This window comes from Gobius niger, assembly GCF_951799975.1.
Source record: "Gobius niger genome assembly, chromosome: 5".
Classification (NCBI taxonomy): Eukaryota; Metazoa; Chordata; class Actinopteri; order Gobiiformes; family Gobiidae; genus Gobius; species Gobius niger.
The window spans coordinates 1,551,409-1,572,136 of NC_136856.1; the positions used below are offsets into that span (position 1 = coordinate 1,551,409).

The window sequence follows — 20,728 nt, forward strand, 5'->3', positions numbered from 1 at the left end:
TCACATTTTTGTCACATTTTTTGTCACATTTTGTAAAAAAAAATTGTCACATTTCTGGCAAATTTTATCACATCTTTGTCACATTTTTGTCACATTTTTGTAATTTTTTTTTCAATTTTTTGTAATTTTTTTGTCACATTTATGGCAAATTTTATCACATTTTTGTCACATTTTTGTCATTTTTTTGTCACATTTTTGTCATTTTTTTGTCACATTTTTGTCATTTTTTCCCCCATTTTTTTGTCAATTTCTTGTGACATTTTTGCCACTTTTTCATACATTTTTCGTCACTTTTTTCGTCCATGTTTTGTCACTTTTTTGTCACATTTCCATCATTGTTTTCGTCTCAGTTTTGTTGCTATTTTCACACCTTTTTCCCAGTAGCTTTCGGATTGGGGTAAAGCCAAACTGGAGAAAATGTGCTCGGTTCAGGCGGGAGTTAAGGGGTTAATAACTCAATCAGTTTGATAATTTTCAAAGACACGGAGACCCAGCGATGGCGAACGGCGGTTTTCTCCAGTGTTGCCGACGCCGGTCCTGTGACGGTAATATACGGTGCAGCCGCATTGTGGATATTCATCACTGTCTCACCGCGGCCGCCTCCATTATCTATGATCAGAAGACGGCGAGGAGGGGACGGATGACGAGGAGGCACACGGGCGGAACATGACGGAAGAGGAAGATGAATCATTCTGGAAGAACGAGTGAAGCAGAAGACTGAGGGCCGGGTCTCGGGGGGCTGTGCCTTGTCACAAAGAGAGAATCAATGTGGGGGGAAAAAAACAGAAGCTTTAAAATAGAACAGAATGGAGTCGTTTCAGCTTCTAATGAGCTTTTTGGTTTGTCCTCCTGAAGCCGGCCCTTTGACGAGCTTGTGATCCTCTGGAATAGGAAGGTTTCGGTTTTAGTGTTGTGGTGATGACGCATCGCTTCAGAGAGTAACACAATCTCTCCCATTATCCGTAATTTCCCCCTCACGCTGCAGGCTGCATCAGGGAGCAGTGATCAAGGCGCAATGAAAGCTCTGGCAGATCAAAACATCGACAACAGACTGTGGAGGAGCGGCATTTACCTCACAGGTTAATGCGAGAGAAAATATTGTGATTCACGATTATCGACCTAATGAAAGGAAAACGCTGGTGTTTTTAGTGTAAAGTATCGTTCAGGTATCGGTATCGAAAAACACAGGTATCTGGTAAACATGTAAGTGAAATTATACGTGGTTCCTTGTGTATCATAGGAAAGGTCAGGTTTACGTGAACGTTAAAGACACAGAGGATTGAGAAACGGTGCCAACATTTTTTGTCACGGGGGTTAAAACCAGGTCGGATTTACCCAGATCTAACAGCTTCTTAACCTCTTAACTCCCGCCTGAAGCGAGAGCATTTTCTCCAGATCAGCTTTACCCAAATCCTGTAGGCCAGTGTAACACCTCCTTTGAAAGCTAAGATCTACAAAACTCACCTAAATGGATCTTTTTCCTCACGTCATCACATTTCTTTCCATCTTGTTTTTGGGGGGTTTCAACTCATATTTGTAACTTTTTTGGTCATTTTTTTAATCAATTTTTTTGGTCATTTTTTGTCACATTTTTTGTTAAAAAAAATGTTATTTTTTGTCACATTTTTGTCATTTTTTTGTCATTTTGTTATATTTTTTTGTCACATTTTTTGTCACATTTTTTAGGTTTTTTTTGTCATTTTTTTGTCATTTTTGTTGTCATTTTTTGTCACATTTTTGTTATTTTTTCGTCACTTTTTCGTCAAAGTTTTCTCACTTTTTTGTCACATTTCCATCCTTGTTTTCGTCTCAGTTTCGTTGCTATTTTCACACCTTTTTTCCAGAAGCTTTTGGATTGGGGTAAAGCCAAACTGGAGAAAATGTGCTCGGTTCAGGTGGGAGTTAAGGGGTTAAAAAAAGCATCAAAAACGAAAGTGAGGATGAAAACGCGACAACAAAAAAAGGGGCAATTAATCAAATTTTAATATAATTGAGATTTTAATAAAGGTGGACGATTATTTTTGCTTTAAAACCAAAAAAATCGAACTGAAAATCGAGATCGAACAATTCCATAATCGCCCAGCCCTAAATCGAGACGAAAGCACAGCTCAGTTTCTCAGGTCTTAGCTTTCAAATGAGGAAATTCACCCAAGTCTCCACAGTCGAGAAGCTGTTAGATTTGGATAAAACCGAACAGAAAATGCGCTCGGTTAACCCCTTAACTCCCACCTTTGAACGAGAGAGAACCAATCAAACACAAACCGTCCTCCGCCATGATTGTTTGTGTCCCTGACTCACCATGAGTTTGCTGAAGAAGTCCAGGCGGACGCGGGACAGCCCCGAGTGCCTGGTGAAGCAGCTGACTCTGAGCGGACTCTTGCGGCTGAGTAAAACGAAGCTCCCGGCCAGAAAGCAGAGCAGCGCGAAGCTCACGTAGATGAAGAGCTTGAGGAAGAAGGAGGTGAGGGTCAGGCCCCCCCACAGCAGCTGGAACACTACAGCGGCCCCCACGCCCACGACGAACGCAGGCACCAGCCAGAACGGCACGCCCAGGGAACAGGCCCCCGAGCTGGGAGGCATGGGGCCCCGCGGGTCCTCGGCTCCAGGCTGCGCTGTGAGCAGGCGGGGGGAGACGTTAGACATGGTTTACAAAGAGACATTTAAGAAAACACAGAAGAAGAGAGAGACTAAACTCAGCTATAAAGTCAGTTAGCCTCCACCTGAACCAGCACATTTATGAAAACACAGAAGAAGAGAGAGACTAAACCCAGCTATAAAGTCAGTTAGCCTCCACCTGAACCAGCACATTTATGAAAACACAGAAGAAGAGAGAGACTAAACCCAGCTATAAAGTCAGTTAGCCCCACCTGAACCTGCACATTTAAGAAAACACAGAAGAAGAGAGAGACTAAACTCAGCTATAAAGTCAGTTAGCCTCCACCTGAACCAGCACATTTATGAAAACACAGAAGAAGAGAGACTAAACTCAGCTATAAAGTCAGTTAGCCCCACCTGAACCAGCACATTTAAGAAAACACAGAAGAAGAGAGAGACTAAACTCAGCTATAAAGTCAGTTAGCCCCACCTGAACCAGCACATTTATGAAAACACAGAAGAAGAGAGACTAAACTCAGCTATAAAGTCAGTTAGCCCCCACCTGAACCTGCACTTTAAACACAGAAGAAGAGACTAAACTCAGCTATAAAGTCAGTTAGCCCCCACCTGAACCAGCACATTTATGAAAACACAGAAGAAGAGAGAAAAAGCTTCTTGAAAAACAGTCAAATTAGTAAAGGTGGGAGTAAGTCACTAAAGGCAAGTCTCGAGTCAATTGATCCTGGGGTCAAGTCAAGTCGAGTCATAGCTTTTGTCAAGTCAAGTCTTTCTTTAGCCGCAGGTCACCTCATGTCACAAACGTCAGCGTTAAGCCTAAGTCTTCTTTTCTAAATGTATTTAAATCTACTTGAAAATATTAAGTGTTTTCTCAAGATTTAGCGATTTTTAACATTTAGGCTAAAATTCTTTAAAATGGCTTTGGATTTAAAGTCTAATTAATGTTTAAATCACCACAAAATGTAAAAAAAAAAATGGAAACAGAGTCTTTTAGCTGAGCTAATCATTTAAATGTGTTGTTAGCGTCTCCAAAGCTAAACGGTAGTTTGCTAGTTTTAAAAAATATCACGTGAATTAACTTTTTGCTAACGTTGATGTCGGGCATTGTTACGAGGATGACGACAGCTCACACTAAACTAAAAAGAGTTTAACTAAAAAGCTCACATTACACTAGGGCTGCAACTAATGATTATTTAGTAATCGATTAATCTACCGATTATTTTCACGGGGTATTTTTACCCCATGAAGCTAAAGTGGCGCCGCTTGAGGACGTGGTGATGGAGGAAACTTAATAATGCATTGGTTTTATATAGCGCTTTACATTGCATTATTCATTCACTCCATACTCGGTGGTGGTATGCTACTATTGTAGCCACAGCTGCCCTGGGGTAGACTGACGGAAGCGAGGCAACCAGTCTGCGCCATCGGCCCCTCCGACCACCACCAACCACTCACTCACGCATTACATTCGCGAGGCTTCCTGGTGTTACCAAACGGTCTCCCATCCAAGTACCGACCAGGCCCTTCATGCTGAGCTTCCAAGGTCTGACGGGATTGGGCAGAGCAAAGGCGGTATGACCACAAGTTAAAGTGAATGTTTGCTGGAGCCTCTTGGCGCTAATTCTGCTTCTGATTGGACGAGACACAGACTGATATTTATGAAATTTTCAACGTACAAAACACTACAGACCCGAACTATAAAAACAAAGTAGGTTTTCATCGTCAGGTGCGGAAGTCTGGAAGCTCGTTTTGACCCGAGTTCCCGAAGACCACATGAACTAAGATCTGCAGTTCTGTGGAGCGAACGTCGTCAAAACATAAGAGGATGAGGATGGTGAAGGAAAGGGAAATCTGTGACTGCACTTTTGCTCAGGGGCATCATTATTATTTTCAGTTTATATTTTGCCCAAAGTAACTCAGAAGTAACTGAGCTACATTATTGAAACAGTGATTTTTAATACAAACATATATTTTTTAAAGCTGCAACTACTAATAAAGACTATATTACAATGTTAAAGTAACTTCCCCAACACTGACACTTGGACACTTGTCTGCACTCACCTCTGGCTGTGACGGTGGCTGGGGGTGTGTGCATCCTGCCGCCCCACCACCATCCATAAATGTGCCACTGCCGTTCAGACTCCCACGTTTGTAAGCAGCAGCGTCAGAGAGGTAGAAGGAACATCCGCGTCTGCCCTGGACTACCACCGCAGCGGCTCCAGAGAGAGGCATGCCCGCTGTGACATGGCACCGAGCCCAGCGCTACGTTTCCCCCGCTCCTCGCATGGATCCCCCCCCCCCGTCACAGGCTGCTTCTTCTGCTGCTGCTGCTGCTGCTGCTGCTGCTGCTGCTGCTGCTGCTGCTGCTGCTGCTGCTGCTGCTGCTGCTGCTGCTGCTGCCCCCGGGCGACGCTGTCATCCACACCACACACAAGCTCTGCACATGACACAGACACAAGGTCACGTTCAGTCCACAGCAGAGACAGACAGAGGGTGATGAAGAGGCGGCACCGAGGAGAGATCGCCCTCACCCGACGTGTGGCATTTATCCACAAATCTGAACCACGTCGGGTGTGTCCACTTTTAACCTCTTAACCCCCGCCTGAACAACGCTTAGACCAACAAAACTCATCTGAACAGATCTTTTTCACGTTGTTGTCATCATTTGTTGCATTTTCATCTAGATTTTGTCGCTATTTTTTCAAGAAGCTTCTAGGAGGAGGACCAGATAAAAATGATCCAAAATTACTGGAAAATGAGGAATTTGGGAACAAAAAAAAATCCTTAAAACTGTGTGATAATGAAGATGTGAAGTAGTTTCCTGGATGTGTGAGACGTCTCTGGTGAAGCTCCGTGTCCTTCAGGAGAGAGAAACTAAATCTAAATAACTCAGACACAGGAGCAAAGAAATAAATAAATGCACTAACCCTCCCCGACCTTCAGCACTATGGAAACATGAGGCTGTAGGAGAAACACCCAGGCCATCAGAGACGTCCAGGACAGAGACCCAGGACACTCAGATACACTCAGATCAGGAACATCTCACACGTGGATTTGCTCGGGTGAAAAACACCCAGTGATAGAGTTCTAGGGTTTTAAGGCGGGGGTGAAGAGGTTAAAGGAACAGGCCACAGGTTTTCTACACTGAGACATGTTCTTACCTGAGCTTAGACGAGTTGATGTGTACCTGTCTGGTTTATGTGCACGCGCTCAGTCACGAAAAACGACCAACCAAAGATGTTGTTAGCATTTGGCCTCTCCCAGTGTATTCCTATAGCTCCAAACGGGGGTGAAGTTAGAAGAGACCGAGCTCTTTCACAGGCACAAAGACCAGACAGGTACGGATCCACTCGTCTGAGCTCAGGTCAGAACATATCTCTGTGTGGAGAAACGGCGGCCTGTTCCTTTAAGCCAAACGGCTGTAACTGATGCTATTACACGGTTGTATCTCTAACTTTGAGCCTAAAGACTCGCACTTTTCCACACTCTGGACACGTTCAAACTGTTGCCTCATTTTCAACGAACGTCGACGATGATTATTTGCAAATTCCTAAACAAAATAAACAACAAATCACCGGAAAACCCGCCAATAATGTGAAATTTAGAGCATTATAATCGATTATTTCACGCCATGTCTCTGTGTACATCGGCCTGCGCATGCGCAGAGCGCGGTTACAGATCGGGCAGTGACCTATGGATGGAGGTAGCTTAGCGACTGTTGCTAACCAACTACGAACAGGAAGCTAATGAGGAATACACAATACAAACATATTGACTCATTAAATTCAACACAAGCGACAAAAAGTGATAAAACTGCGCGTGTAGTTGAAGTTAAAGCACAGTCTTCTCAGTTATTAGCATTATTGGCGGTTTCCAAACCAAACCGCTAGCGTTAATGCTTGATAAGTAAGCAGCGTAAGCTAACGTCACCGCCGTGTTTACCTTTCCACAGTCGCCCAAACTACATCCTCTCACGGCCTGTGCTCCGTGGGTTTGTCCGCGGCGTGGACGGGTTACGGAGGCACAAATGACAGCTCCCAAATCCCCGGACACACGAAAACAAGCCGCTGTTATTTCCCCCCGAGCTCCAGCTGACTGAGTGCGGCGCGCGAGTCTGCGGAGCCGCGGCGGATCCAGGGCCGCGCGCGGAGGCCCCGAGGCTGGTCCTGCTGCTGTGGACATCAGACTTTACCAACGGGACATTATTTTTATTATTTATTTGTTTATTTATTTATTTGTTCGTGTCATGTCATTACACAATAGTATTATTATGTTTTTCTTCTATATAGAACAAAAAGGAACAGAGGGAGTTAGTGACTGACCTGAAGTGTTGCCAAATACGGCTGAAATGTAAATTATTACTAAACTGTAGCTACTAAAGATCAGAGTTAATTTCGTCGACTGTAATATTTAGTTACAATTTTAGTCAAAGAAAATTTAACTTAAACTAAATTAGTTTCTCATGAGTCTAAAACTATGACTAAAATATGTATAGCACTTGAGCTTCACAGCTAGAATGTCGGGTCCGACTCCCACCAGGGACGGGGCCTTTCTGTGGAGTTTGCATGTTCTCCCCGTGTCTGCGTAGGTTTCCTCCGGGTACTCCGGTTTCCCATCCATCCATTTTCTTCCGCTTTATCCGGGGCCGGGTCGTGGGGGCAGCGTCTCAGCAAAGATGCCCAGACTTCCTGATCCACACACACCTCCTCCAGCTGTTCTGGGGGACCTCGACCTCCTCCAGCTGTTCTGGGGGACCCCGACCTCCTCCAGCTGTTCTGGGGGACCCGACCTCCTCCAGCTGTTCTGGGGGGACCCTTTACTTACTTTACTTTATTTGTTTGTTTGAAGAGGACAGTGCGCATTCATGAACACTCAGTACAGTTACTTTGTGTAAATGTGCCAGATTTAGCCATGGGCGACTTTCCATCCATCGTCCTCGTACATTGAAGACAACAAATGTTTCAAACAAACAAACAAACAAACAAACAAACACACATGGACATATAGTATTCACACTATTCACAACACATTATATAAAGTTTCCCAGTCCTCCGAGGCGACACCAGGCCAGCTCGGAGACATAGTCCCACCAGCGTGTCCTGGGTCTTCCCACTAGGACATGCCTGGAACAGATGCCACCTCAGCTGCTCCTCTCGACGTGAAGGAGCAGCGACTCTACTCCGAGCTCATCCCGGGTAACTGAGCTCCTCAGCCGCTTGTATCCACGATCTCGTCCTTTCGGTCATTACCCAGATCACATGACCACAGGTGAGGAACGTAGATCGATCAGTAAATCGACTCAGCTCCGGTTTCCCTACAACTAAAAACATGTACAATAGGCCAATCCTCCAGCCAGATGTTTCTGACCACCAGCCTGGCTCCTCATCTTGGAGACTCCAGCAGCTCGCCACAGTGCACTGAGGATGGGTCAAATGCAAAAAAAAAGTAAACCATAACCTAAAATGTCCAGATATTTTTGTAGACTAAAATAAGACTGAATTAAAATGAAAAGACTAGAATCATCCAAACTTCCTCGGACAGTCTGAAAGAGCCTCATATCATTCAGATTCACTTAAAGACTCAAACTAAACCACGCAGCTGCTTTTGGCACATCTGTCCTGAGAAAACCGCTGTAATAATAATAATAAATAAGATTTCCCGAACAGAACCGCGGGGCCTGAATCTGCAGCCGCTCCGCTCTGCAGACATGACGCCGTGCAGTGTGTGAGCGTGAGCCTGTGGACCAATCACAGCCCGAGTTCACGTGGTGTGGACGCGGGACAGGCCGGGCGGGCGGGGACACGGACCCGGCCAGGTTTCAGACCGCGGCAGGTTCAACCCCGCCCAGCAGGACGGACCCGTGACCCGCCCGCGCGCTCCGAAGATAAAGGATCATGGTACGTTTGTTTGTGCCTTTTTTAACCTCTTAACCCCCGCCTGGACCGAGCACGTTTCCTACAGTTCAGCTTTACCCAAATCTGGAAGGTTGAAAGCTAAGACCTGCCTTTTTTTACCCATATTCAGTCACGTTTTGTGGCGTTTTCAACCATGAATTAGGTCATTTTGTTTGTTTTATTTGCAGAATTGTGTGAGAATTACACATTATCTGAAAGGATGTTTTTACAACAAAAGAAAGTTCTTCCAAACCTCATCCTCTGTGAACTCTACGCAGACTTTCCTCCTTTTTTAAGTTCCTCTTTTAGTTACAAACTCTGATTCAGCTCCAGCACTTCCTCTCTAAAACGCTGACCAGTCATTCTGCAGCTGAAATGAACATAGAGATATAATATTTAAACATTTATTACAGGTTATGAGATGCAGAAAGGAGCCGCTGCACATGTTCTGTCACTTCATGGTTTTATGTGAAATGATAAAAGGCCAGAGTGTTTGATACGGAGTCCAGGAAGAGATTTAAAAAAGCAGCTTTAACCTCTTAACTCCCGCCGGAACCGAGAGGATCTTTTTCCTCATGTCGTCAGATTTTTTTTTTGTTGGGTGTTCAACTCATTTTTCTAACTTTTTTGTCATTTTTTGTCACATTTTTGTCATTTTTTTGTCAATTTTTTATAATTTTTTATAATTTTTCAATAATTTTTTTCAAATTTTTGTCATTTTTTTGTCAAATTTTTATCACATTTTTGTCTTTTTTTTCGTCCATTTTTTATAATTTTTTTCTCATTTTTTTTCTCATTTTTTGTAATTTTTTTGTGAAATTTTATCACATTTTTGTAATTTTTTCGTCAATTTTGTATCAAATTTTTCTAATTTTGTCGTCACATTTATTAAATTTTTTTGTCAAATATTTATCAAATTTTTGTCACATTTTGTCATTTTTTCGTACATTTTTTATCAAATTTTTCTCATTTTTTGTCACATTTTTCTCATTTTTTTGTCGATTTTTTGTTACATTTTGGCCACTTTTTCATCCATTTTTCATCACTTTTCATCAATGTTTTCTCGCTTTTTTGTCACATTTCCATCATTGTTTTCGTCTCAGTTTTGTTGCCATTTTCACAGCTTTTTTCCAGAAGCTTTTGGATTGGGGTAAAGCCAAACTGGAGAAAATGTGCTCGGTTCAGGTGGGAGTTAAGGGGTTAATGTCGAGATCCAGAGTCAAGGTGGGAGTGAGATGTGAACTAAAGGGGGCGGGATCAGTGGAGGGAATGAGATAATAATTATACTAATGCTATAACGGCTCACACTTGTGTTTCACTTTACAAGCCTGTCTTTGGCCATTATATAGGCCTGTGTAACACCTCATTTGAAAGCTAAGACCCACAAAACGGACCTTTTTCCTTGCGTTGTTGCTGTGTTGTGTCACCTTTGTTATGTTTTTTTTTTTTGTTTTTCATTTTTGTCACTTTTTTGTTGAATTTTTGTCATTTTTTGGTTGAGTTTTTGTTGAATTTTTGTTAAATTTTTGTTGAATTTTTGTTGAATTTTTGTCACATTTTTGTTGAATTTTTGTTGAATTTTTGTCATTTTTTTGTTGAATTTTTGTTGAATTTTTGTTGAATTTTTGTCATTTTTTGTTGAATTTTTGTTGAATTTTTGTTGAATTTTTTGTTGAATTTTTGTCACATTTCTGTTGCATTTTTGTTGAATTTTTGTCACTTTTTGTCACTTTTTGGTTGATTTTTTGTCACTTTTTGGTTGAGTTTTTGTCACTTTTTGTTGAATAGACTGTCGGACACGAGGCGACCCGTCTGTGACAGTAATCCTGCACAGGCGGTGAGTTTCTCTCTCATTCCCCTGAGTGAATATCTTGGGCGTCCGGCTTTACCCAAATGTAAAAGCTTCTTGAGAAAAGCCTCAAAATAGTGATGAAAACGAGGATGAAACGCAAATGTTTGTATTACACATGACTGTTTAAAAAATGGAGCTACTTTTGGCAAAATATAAACAAAAAAACTAGTTACAAAGCCCTGGAGCAGAAGTGCAGTCAGAGAGTTCCTTTTCCTTCACTTTCCCCCATTCTCGTGTTTTGATCTTATGCAACAACAGCTTGATTTGATGCTGCGTTACTTGTACTTGTTCATAAATGTACAATATAGAACTCATTACTTTTGTTATACGTTTCCCCAACACTCAATAATATCATGAAAAAGCCACAAAAACGTGACAAAAAAAAGTTCTACTAAAGAGATGAAAACACACCCAAAAAATGCTTCAACAAACGATCAGTTTTGTAGGTCTTAGCTTTCAAATGAGCCGTCTCACTGGCCTGTAGTCTGAGAGCTCCATTCGAGAAGCTTTTAGATTTGGGTAAAGCTGAACTGGAGAAAATGTGGGGTTGACTCTGTTTCCCGTTTTCTTTACCTCATTATGTCCCTTCCTGGGCTCCGTAGGTTTTAGGATTTAAAAAAGACATGTTGAGAAAATGGCTTTTGAATTGAACTAATTCCCATCGAGATACTTGTAGAAATATTGAGTCAGTGCAGTATTTAGAGATAATGTTTTATATTTGTTTAACTGGAGAAAGTTTATATATTATAAGGCTGAAAGCAAAATGACCTCAGTGCCTGTTAAGTCTTATTAATGACTGACTGAACGTCGCTGCCACCTTGAGGCTGAAAACCAACACTGCAGGGACTGAACAGGGACTAAACAGGGACTAAACAGGGACTAAACAAGGACTAAACAGGGACTAAACAGGGACTAAACAGGGACTAAACAGGGACTAAACAGGGACTAAACAAGGACTAAACAAGGACTAAACAAGGACTAAACAAGGACTAAACAAGGACTAAACAGGGACTAAACAGGGACTAAACAGGGACTGAACAGGGACTAAACAGGGACTAAACAGGGACTAAACAGGGACTAAACAGGGACTAAACAAGGACTAAACAAGGACTAAACAGGGACTAAACAGGGACTAAACAGGGACTAAACAGGGACTCAGCAGGGACTAAACAGGGACTAAACAGGGACTAAACAGGGACTAAACAGGGACTAAACAGGGACTCAGCAGGGACTAAACAGGGACTAAACAGGGACTAAACAGGGACATGTTGGACATCAGTGTCTCTTTAGGACGCAGGGGTCCCGTGGACGGCGTTGGGGTCGTCAGTGGCGTCCATCTTGAATCCGCCGGGCCGGACCTCCATGACGGTGGTTTTGAGGGAGTACCACCAGCCCCTCCAGGGGAACCACACGATGCCGTTATCGGACCAGGCGCTGTAGTGGCCCCCCGGGTAGTAGCGCCCGTTCAGGTGAGCGCTGTGACACCTGCGGGAGGACAGAGGTCAGAGGTCAAAGCGTCAACGTTCAGGTGAGCGCTGTGACACCTGCGGGAGGACAGAGGTCAGAGGTCAAAGGGTCAACGTTCAGGTGAGCGCTGTGACACCTGCGGGAGGACAGAGGTCAGAGGTCAAAGGGTCAACGTTCAGGTGAGCGCTGTGACACCTGCGGGAGGACAGAGGTCAGAGGTCAAAGGGTCAACGCCAAAACTCACAAATGTTTTACAATGGCAAATTACACGAGCCACATGTATTTTGGAGACAAAACAAGAAAAGTCATAGTTTGAAAGAGTAAAAGATGAAAATAAAATGTTACTGTTGATTTTAACCTCTTAACTCCCGCCGGAACCGAGAGGATCTTTTTCCTCACGTCTTCAGATTTTTTTGCATCATTTTTTTGTTGGGTGTTCAACTCATTTTTGTAACTTTGTCATTTTTTTCGTCAATTTTTTTATCTCATTGTCACATTTTTTTGTTGAGTATTCAACTCATTTTTGTAATTTTTTTGTCATTTTTTGCTACATTTTTGTCTTTTTTTTGTCAATTTTGATCAAATTTGTGTCACATTTTTTGTCAATTTCATTGTACATTTTTGTCATATTTTTGTAATTTTTTTGTCAATTTGTAATTTTTTTGTCAAAATTTTGTCAAATTTTTGTAATTTTTTTGGTATATATATATTTTTTTATCAAATTACATTTTGATCATATTTTTGGTCTTATTTTTGTCACATTTTTTGTGAGATTTTTGCCACTTTTTCATCAATTTTTCGTCACATTTTTTTAATTTTTTGTCATTTTTTTGTCTTTTTTTTTTAATCAAATTGTTTTCATTATGTTACATTTTTTGGTCATATTTTTGTCATTTTTTTGTCTCATTTTTCTTCCATTTTTTGTCAATTTCTTGTGACTTTTTTGCCACTTTTTCAGCAATTTTTCGTCAAATTTTTGTCATTTTTTTGGTCAATTTTGATCAAATTTGTGTCACATTTTTTGTCATTTTTATGACATTTTTGCTACTTTTTCATCAATTCTTCATAACTTTTTTGTCAACGTTTTCTCACTCTTTTGTCACATTTCCATCATTGTTTTCGTCTCAGCTTTGTTGCTATTTTCACAGCTTTTTGCCAGAAGCTTTTGGATTGGGGTAAAGCCAAACTGGAGAAATGCTCGGTTCAGGTGGGAGTTAAGGGGTTAAAAGTTAAGGGAATGTGTAATTTGTTTCTTCCACTGTGTAACTGTGCTTCAAACATATTATAAATAACAGTGTGGAGGTATAACTCTGAAAGCTTTAGTAGATACTGTTATAAACCATGATCACACGTTGTTGATCCATAATGAAAGTGGATGAACTCTTCCCAGATGTTGCTCTCACTTGTTGAACCACCACCCGCCCTGGTCCTCCTGAGCGCAGTTGCCGTCGTAGTTGTCGTTGTCCCGGTCGAAGGTGCTGAAGTTCGCCCCCTGGTGGCCGGCCCAAGACACGACGCCCACTTCGTACGTCCCGGACAGGGCGTCGCCCGCTGTGCCCACGTACTCGCCAAAGGACAGCTGGTAAAGGTCCTGGACGTCACACGGTCACTCGGTTTAGTTTATACAGATGTTTAAAGAAAATTTTACATTTCTGAGACGGTTTTAAGTTTTAACCTCTTACCTCCCGCCTGAACCGAGAGGATCTTTTTCCTCACGTCATCAGATATTTTTTTTTCCATCATTTTTTTTTTTGGGGGGGGGGGTATTCAATTCATTTTTGTAACTTTTTTGTCATTTTTTGTCAATTTTTTTGTTGTCAATTTTTTATGACATTTTTGTCTTTTTTTTGTCATTTTTTTAAATCAAATTTTTGTCATTTTTTGTCACATTTTTTTGTCATTTTTTTAATCAAATTTTTGTCATTTTTTATCAAATTTTTGTCATTTTTTGTCACATTTTTGTCTTTTTTTTGTCATTTTTTATCACATTTTTGTCATTGTTTTGTCATTTTTTTGTCACATTTTTGTCGTTTTTTTGTCTTTTTTTGGTCATTTTTTAATCAAATTTGTGTCATTTTTTGTCATATTTTTGTCATTTTTTTGTCTAATTTTTGTCACATTTTGTCCCATTTTTGTCATTTTTTGGTCATATTTTTGTCATTTTTTTGTCACATTTTTGTCATTTTTTTGTCACATTTTTGTCGTTTTTTTGTCACATTTTTGTCATTTTTTTTGGTCAAATTTTTTTGTCACATTTTTGTCATTTGTTCGTCAATTTTTTGTCAAAGTTTTCTCTCTTTTTTGTCACATTTCCATCATTGTTTTCGTCTCAGTTTTGTTGCTATTCTCTCACCTTTTTTCCAGAAGCTTTTGGATTGGGGAAAAGCCAAACTGGAGAAAATGTGCTCGGTTCAGGTGGGAGGTAAGGGGTTAAAGAAAATGTTAAATTTCTGAGCAGGTTTTAAGTTTTAAAAAGTGCTTTCACCTTCTCCTGGGCCACTCTGAAGTCTCTGTACTCTGCGTAGCGCTGCTTTCCCTCAAAGTCCATCAGCTTTATCCTCAGTGAATAATTCCCTGCAAGAACAAAACAAGAGATCAGTATTTGAAGGATATAGTAGATATTTGTCCTGATGTTTTCCACCTTGTGCAGTGAGGGAATGCAGACGGTCATTCCCGAGCCAAAACTCTCCCGAATCCGACTCGAAGTCTCCGAACCCGGTCTTGTACTCATCCCAGGACCTGAGACACAGGAGGTTCAGGAGGAGGCGGAGGAGGGGGGTCAGTGGTGGCTCCCCCTGGTGGACGTTACCTGTTGAAGCTCTGGGACCCATCGGAGCGCCTCTGGATGACGGTCCAGCCTCCTCCTCCGCTCATGTCGCAGTAGACCCGGAGCGGGGGGGCGGGGGGGGCGTCGAGGCTCGTCCTGACCCAGTACCAGCCGCTGGACCTGAAGCCGGCGCTGAACAGCTCCGAGCAGTCTGTGCGGAGAGGGACGGGAGAGGTGCTCGGGTCATGTGTGATACGAGCATTCAATCTCTTAACTGGAAAAACTATAGATTATAAACCAGTTCAGTTTTACCCAAATCTAAAAGCTTCTCTACTGGAGCTCACAGCCTGTTGTGTAACGCTGAGAAACTGTGCTCGCTTAAACTTTGTACTACTATTTACTACTTTGTACTATTATTTTACAGCATTTAACCTCTTACCACCCGCCTAAACCAAATGCATTCTGTCCTCTTTGGCTATAGGCCTGTGTAACACCTCATTTGAAAGCTAAGACACACAAAACTGATCTTTTTCCTCGCGTTGTTGCAGTGTTGTGTCACCTTTTTTATGTTTTTTTTGTTTGTTTGTTTGTTTTTTTCATTTTTGTCACATTTTTGTAGAATTTTTGTCACTTTTTTGTTGAGTTTTTGTCACATTTTTGTGGAATTTTTGTCATTTTTTTGTTGAGTTTTTGTCACATTTTTGTTGAATTTTTGTCATTTTTTTGTTGAGTTTTTGTCACATTTTTGTTGAATTTTTGTCATTTTTTTGTTGAGTTTTTATCATTTTTTTGTTGAATTTTTGTCACATTTTTGTTGATTTTTTGTCATTTTTTGGTTGAGTTTTTGTTGAATTTTTGTTGATTTTTTGTCATTTTTTGGTTGATTTTTTGTCAGTTTTTGTTGCGTTTACATCCTTGTTTTCTTCTCAATTTTTGGGGCTGTTTTGGTGCTTTTTTCCCGAGAAGCTTTTTGATTAGGGTAAAGCCAAACTGGAGAAAACGTGATCCGTTCAGGTGGGAGTTAAGAGGTTGAGCCAAACTTTAAGGTACTTTGATTCTAAACAGTTTTAAATGAAAAAGTTGGAAAATATGGTCGAAAGTTCTTCTCAACAAGCCGTGTGTTTCAATGGTCCAACAGTTTTACTCCCTCTCCCCCTCCCCTCCTCCTGCTCCCCTTTGCTGCTAAGCTGTTTCAATAAAGAGAACAAAAGGAACGACTGTAGTGAAGCTATGGCTGATGTTTTTATTCAGTGATGTAAAGATTAAGCTTAGGAAGAAATCAAGAGATGAGGAAATCTCTGAGATGTGTAACCTGGTAACATGAGATGAGGCCTTCCTGGGGGGGGGGGGTCGCTCAGCAGTTTTACAGTGTGTGGACTCTGACCTTTGTGCTGCCCGTCCTGTGGAGCGTCCACTCGGTCTCCTCTGCTCGGCTCGCTCCTCCTCTTCAGCCTGAGGATGAGCGCCTCCTGTCTCTGCAGCTGCTCCTTCAGATCCTTCTCTTTGTCTCTGAGACGGGACGCCTCCTCAGAGCAGCCGTGCACCAGCGCCTGGGACAGCACAAACATATACGCAGCCTGGTAGAACTGGGACCAGAATATACAAGCTTAGTTTAGCTTCTATTTTTTCCTGTTCCTTTAAGGCAGGGGTGCCCAAAGTGGGGCCAAATTTGGCCCGCCGAAACAATTCTGTTCGCCCGCCAGAGAGTGACCTACTTTTGCGCTGTGTATCGTTAATACTAACTTAGGGTGTGTTCAGACCTGCACTGTTTGGTCCACTTTAAATGGATCAGGGTTCGTTTTGAACGCTACTCCGGATTTGTTATTCACGTGTGAAAACAACAAACGGACCGAGATCCACTTTTTCAGCTGGTCTCGGTCCGGCTTCCAAACGGACTCTGGTCCAGTTTGCTCCAGGTGTGAATATAAACCACTGTTGATCCGAAACAACTGCGGGAAACATGCGCCTTTTTGGGCTTAACAAGCCACCGTAGCAAAGCACCGTGAGAAAAGTTATCCCTTCACGGCTGCTAACGCTAACACTGGATTTATGCTACAAACAATGAGCCGTGGACAGACCTGGAGCCTCCTGGATGTTTGGGCAGATGCATTAACACAACTGCGTTAGTGTTTATCGAGAAAATGAAGCAGAGGCTTCAAGCATCTCCTGAACAGCCGCGGTCGTCGCAGCGCGGTGTCAAAGTGGAAAAAACTTCACCAAACTTAAATGAAAGTACGAGACGCATTAAAGAAAAGTGGAGGATCAAGACCAACAGTTTGGCCCGTGGACATAATGGAAACAAACAGCTCAGTGTACCTATTTCTTAAGTACAAAAGGGGGTAGGCGCTAACAAGCTGAAGCTTCTGCCTACTCCTTTTGAGCATCATATCCACGTTATTTATTTATCTATTTGGCTATTCACGCATATATCTTTCTTTTGCTTGATTACTGTGCTGAACTCTGTTCCTATGAAGAACTTTGTGGAGCTCAGATGCTCAAATAAAAAAGATGAATTGAATTGAACTTTCAGTTTTCCAACTTTTATTGCAAAGGTTGTTGACAAAACAACAGTACATGTTAAAAACTGACTTATAAAAGAATTGATGCTGAACTGACACTTTCAAAATAATCTAATGTGGCATTTTTTTTGAGTTAACGAATGAGGTAAAGTTACTGTAGGTGCTGTAGATACAGGTGTTTTCTTTTTCTTTGCACTAAATTGCTACAATTGTTGGTATTGTTTTACTAAAACTAGGCTTTTGCCATTGTTACCATTTGTTTTAATATAGCCTGTTATTTGCATAGATAGAATCAAATGCAAATGTAGGCTATCGAAAAAAATAAAATAAACTAAAATAAAGTAACTTTGTAATGTGTTTTTCGTGCTTGCCCTCGGAGACAAAAAGTTTGGGCGCCCCCCCTTTAAGGTAAAGGTTTGTATCGGGTCATAACAAAACCCGGCCCGGCCAAAAAGACGTCTCCTCAACAAAATGTTTGGCTGTAACGTCTTTAGCTTCGATCACAGCCCACATTCACTTTAGCCGTGTTTTATGAAGCTTCTGCAACGTCAGAAGATCCAGTGTTCCGTTTCATAAAGATCTTGTATTGATGATGGGAGAGCGAGACCACTGTGCAAAGCCTTCTCCAGCACAGAGTTCAGACTCGTGCTCCCTGGATTACTCTTTCACATTGTGAGCCTGAAGGATCCTGGCATCGTCATCTTGGAATACGGCTGTTCTATCAGGGAAGAAGAAATCCACTGATGGAATAACCTGGTCATTCCAGATGTTCAGCTGAGCTTCGACCTGACCGACTGCAGCGACTCCAGATCAGTGAAGCTTTTGAATTCACCCAGTAAACATCATCAAATATAAACCAAAACAAAAGGTCTCAGATGTGTTTGTGTGGACAGAAGTAAAGAGTTCCTCACCTGAAGCGTGTGGAGCATCAGTCCCAGGAGCAGAAGTCGCCTCATCCTGTCGTTGTTCTAAAACGATTGTGACACAGGTTTGTTTTCGGTCTGAAAATCCGCTCTTGGAAAGGTCTGTGCCCGGTTCAGAGCTGACGCCAAATTCCTGATTCTCTCCAGCAACAGAAAAATGAGAAGTTTCCAACAGATGGACGAAACCTGCTGCTTCACGGACATGAAGAATGTGTTAGAGCCGAGAGCGATGGACAAACTACTGAGGCTCATGAGCTGATGAAATACACGATTAAATAACAGAATATCACTATGGTCAGAACAGTCACTTTAAAGGGCCTGGTTTGCACGTGGTTTAGTCCTAATAACAGGATCAGTTTAGTGCCGTGTACAGCAGGATGAAGTTATTGCTGGTGTGTCTCTGACTCTTGTGTCTCCTCATGAGGACAGGCTGGTCTGTGGTCTCACTCTCAGACCTGCAGTGAGCGGCTCATGTTAATTATCCACACGTGTGTTGCACTGGTTTGTCATTTATTACCGACCAAAGTCCAAGATCTGATGAAAACACAGACCAGGAAGGAGCTTCAAAACCAGTGACTCGAACAGCAAGAACCAGAGCAGGAGGACGTCTTTTCTCTGCACGCTTCAAACCGAGCCTGTTCTAGTCCCACAGAACCATGAGGTAACTCACTGACCTGGGACACAGAGACCTGAGACTCAGAGGCGTCAGAGTCTGGTCAGCGGCAGAAGAGGATTTTCAAAGATGGAGAAGCTTTTCCTGCTGTTGTTTCTGACTCTGGTGAAGCTGGAGCAGGTGGAGGCCAGAGCGGAGGTGAGAACATCAGGTGTAGAATGGATCCGATGACATGTTTGTGGTTTTAAAGCGTCCAGACTGGGAAGCACTGGTAAAGGCTGAGTCCCTCCCTCTGTTACTGCAGGACGATAAGGAAAAATCATAACGATTTACATCCCGATATAAGGTCAGAGGTTAAACACTGACGGCGCTCAGAGACAGAGCATCAAAGCTAACAACATTCTGTAAACGACGGAGAACTTTGTGTTAATGTCGCCTCTGTTCTGAAGTGATTTAACTGAACTGTATAACGTGGTGTGGGAATCAGACCTAAACATGTTTATAACCATGTAGGGCTGTAGTGGTGGCGCACGTGGTTCTAAACATGTTTATAACCACGTAGAGGGCTGTAGTGGAGGTGCACATGGTTCTAAACATGTTTATAACCATGTAGAGGGCTGTAGTGGAGGTGCACATGGTTCTAAACATGTTTATAACCACGTAGAGGGCTGTAGTGGTGGGTGCACATGGTTATAAACACGTTTATAACCACGTAGAGGGCTGTAGTGGAGGTGCACGTGGTTCTAAACACGTTTGTAACCATGTAGAGGGCTGTAGTGGAGGTGCACATGGTTCTAAACATGTTTATAACCACGTAGAGGGCTGTAGTGGAGGTGCACATGGTTCTAAACATGTTTATAACCATGTAGAGGGCTGTAGTGGAGGTGCACATGGTTCTAAACATGTTTATAACCACGTAGAGGGCTGTAGTGGTGGGTGCACATGGTTATAAACACGTTTATAACCATGTAGAGGGCTGTAGCGGAGGTGCACGTGGTTCTAAACACGTTTATAACCATGTAGAGGGCTGTAGTGGAGGCGCACGTGGTTCTAAACACGTTTATAACCACGTAGAGGGCTGTAGTGGAGGTGCACGTGGTTCTAAACACGTTTATAACCACGTAGAGGGCTGTAGTGGAGGTGCACGTGGTTCTAAACACGTTTATAACCACGTAGAGGGCTGTAGTGGAGGTGCACGTGGTTCTAAACACGTTTATAACCACGTAGAGGGCTGTAGTGGAGGTGCACGTGGTTCTAAACACGTTTATAACCACGTAGAGGGCTGTAGTGGAGGTGCACGTGGTTCTAAACATGTTTATAACCATGTAGAGGGCTGTAGTGGAGGTGCACATGGTTCTAAACATGTTTATAACCATGTAGAGGGCTGTAGTGGAGGTGCACGTGGTTCTTAACATGTTTATAACCACGTAGAGGGCTGTAGCGGAGGCGCACGTGGTTCTAAACACGTTTATAACCATGTAGAGGGCTGTAGCGGAGGCGCACGTGGTTCTAAACACGTTTATAACCACGTAGAGGGCTGTAGTGGAGGCGCACGTGGTTCTAAACACGTTTATAACCACGTAGAGGGCTGTAGTGGAGGCGCACGTGGTTCTAAACACGTTTATAACCACGTAGAGGGCTGTAGCGGAGGCGCACGTGGTTCTAAACACGTTTATAACCACGTAGAGGGCTGTAGTGGAGGAGCACGTGGTTCTAAACATGTTTATAACCACGTAGAGGGCTGTAGTGGAGGTGCACGTGGTTCTAAACACGTTTATAACCATGTAGAGGGCTGTAGTGGAGGTGCACGTGGTTCTTAACACGTTTATAACCATGTAGAGGGCTGTAGTGGAGGTGCACGTGGTTCTTAACACGTTTATAACCATGTAGAGGGCTGTAGTGGAGGCGCACATGTTTATAACCATGTAGAGGGCTGTAGTGGAGGCGCACGTGGTTCTAAACACGTTTATAACCACGTAGAGGGCTGTAGTGGAGGTGCACGTGGTTCTTAACATGTTTATAACCATGTAGAGGGCTGTAGTGGAGGTGCACGTGGTTCTTAACATGTTTATAACCATGT

At 42.5% G+C, this 20,728-nt stretch overlaps 2 protein-coding genes across 3 annotated transcripts in view; both read right to left on the minus strand.

The window, feature by feature from the left end:
• The window catches only part of snx25 (sorting nexin 25), a 42,867-nt gene extending 37,946 nt beyond the window's left edge, over positions 1–4,921 (minus strand). Inside the window, exons 1-2 of one of the 2 annotated variants that reach the window (XM_079556188.1) lie at positions 4,675–4,921; positions 2,299–2,607 (exon numbers count right to left, since the gene is read on the minus strand). In XM_079556188.1, coding sequence (XP_079412314.1) covers positions 2,299–2,607; positions 4,675–4,845 — 480 coding nt within the window. In that variant the 5' untranslated portion in view covers positions 4,846–4,921. Of the gene's footprint in view, positions 1–2,298; positions 2,613–4,674 lie in introns of both variants that reach the window. The other variant, XM_079556189.1, reaches the window with a different exon arrangement.
• Positions 4,922–11,645: 6,724 nt separating this feature from the next.
• On the minus strand, positions 11,646–18,068 carry LOC306963517 (fibrinogen-like protein 1; the record flags this gene model as incomplete). Its single annotated transcript, XM_079557090.1, has 7 exons — positions 11,646–11,844; positions 13,230–13,417; positions 14,312–14,400; positions 14,468–14,565; positions 14,636–14,804; positions 15,978–16,143; positions 18,024–18,068. The coding sequence occupies 7 exons, from the start codon at positions 18,066–18,068 to the stop codon at positions 11,646–11,648; spliced, it is 954 nt and encodes a 317-aa protein (XP_079413216.1).
• Between the last annotated feature and the right edge of the window lie 2,660 nt (positions 18,069–20,728).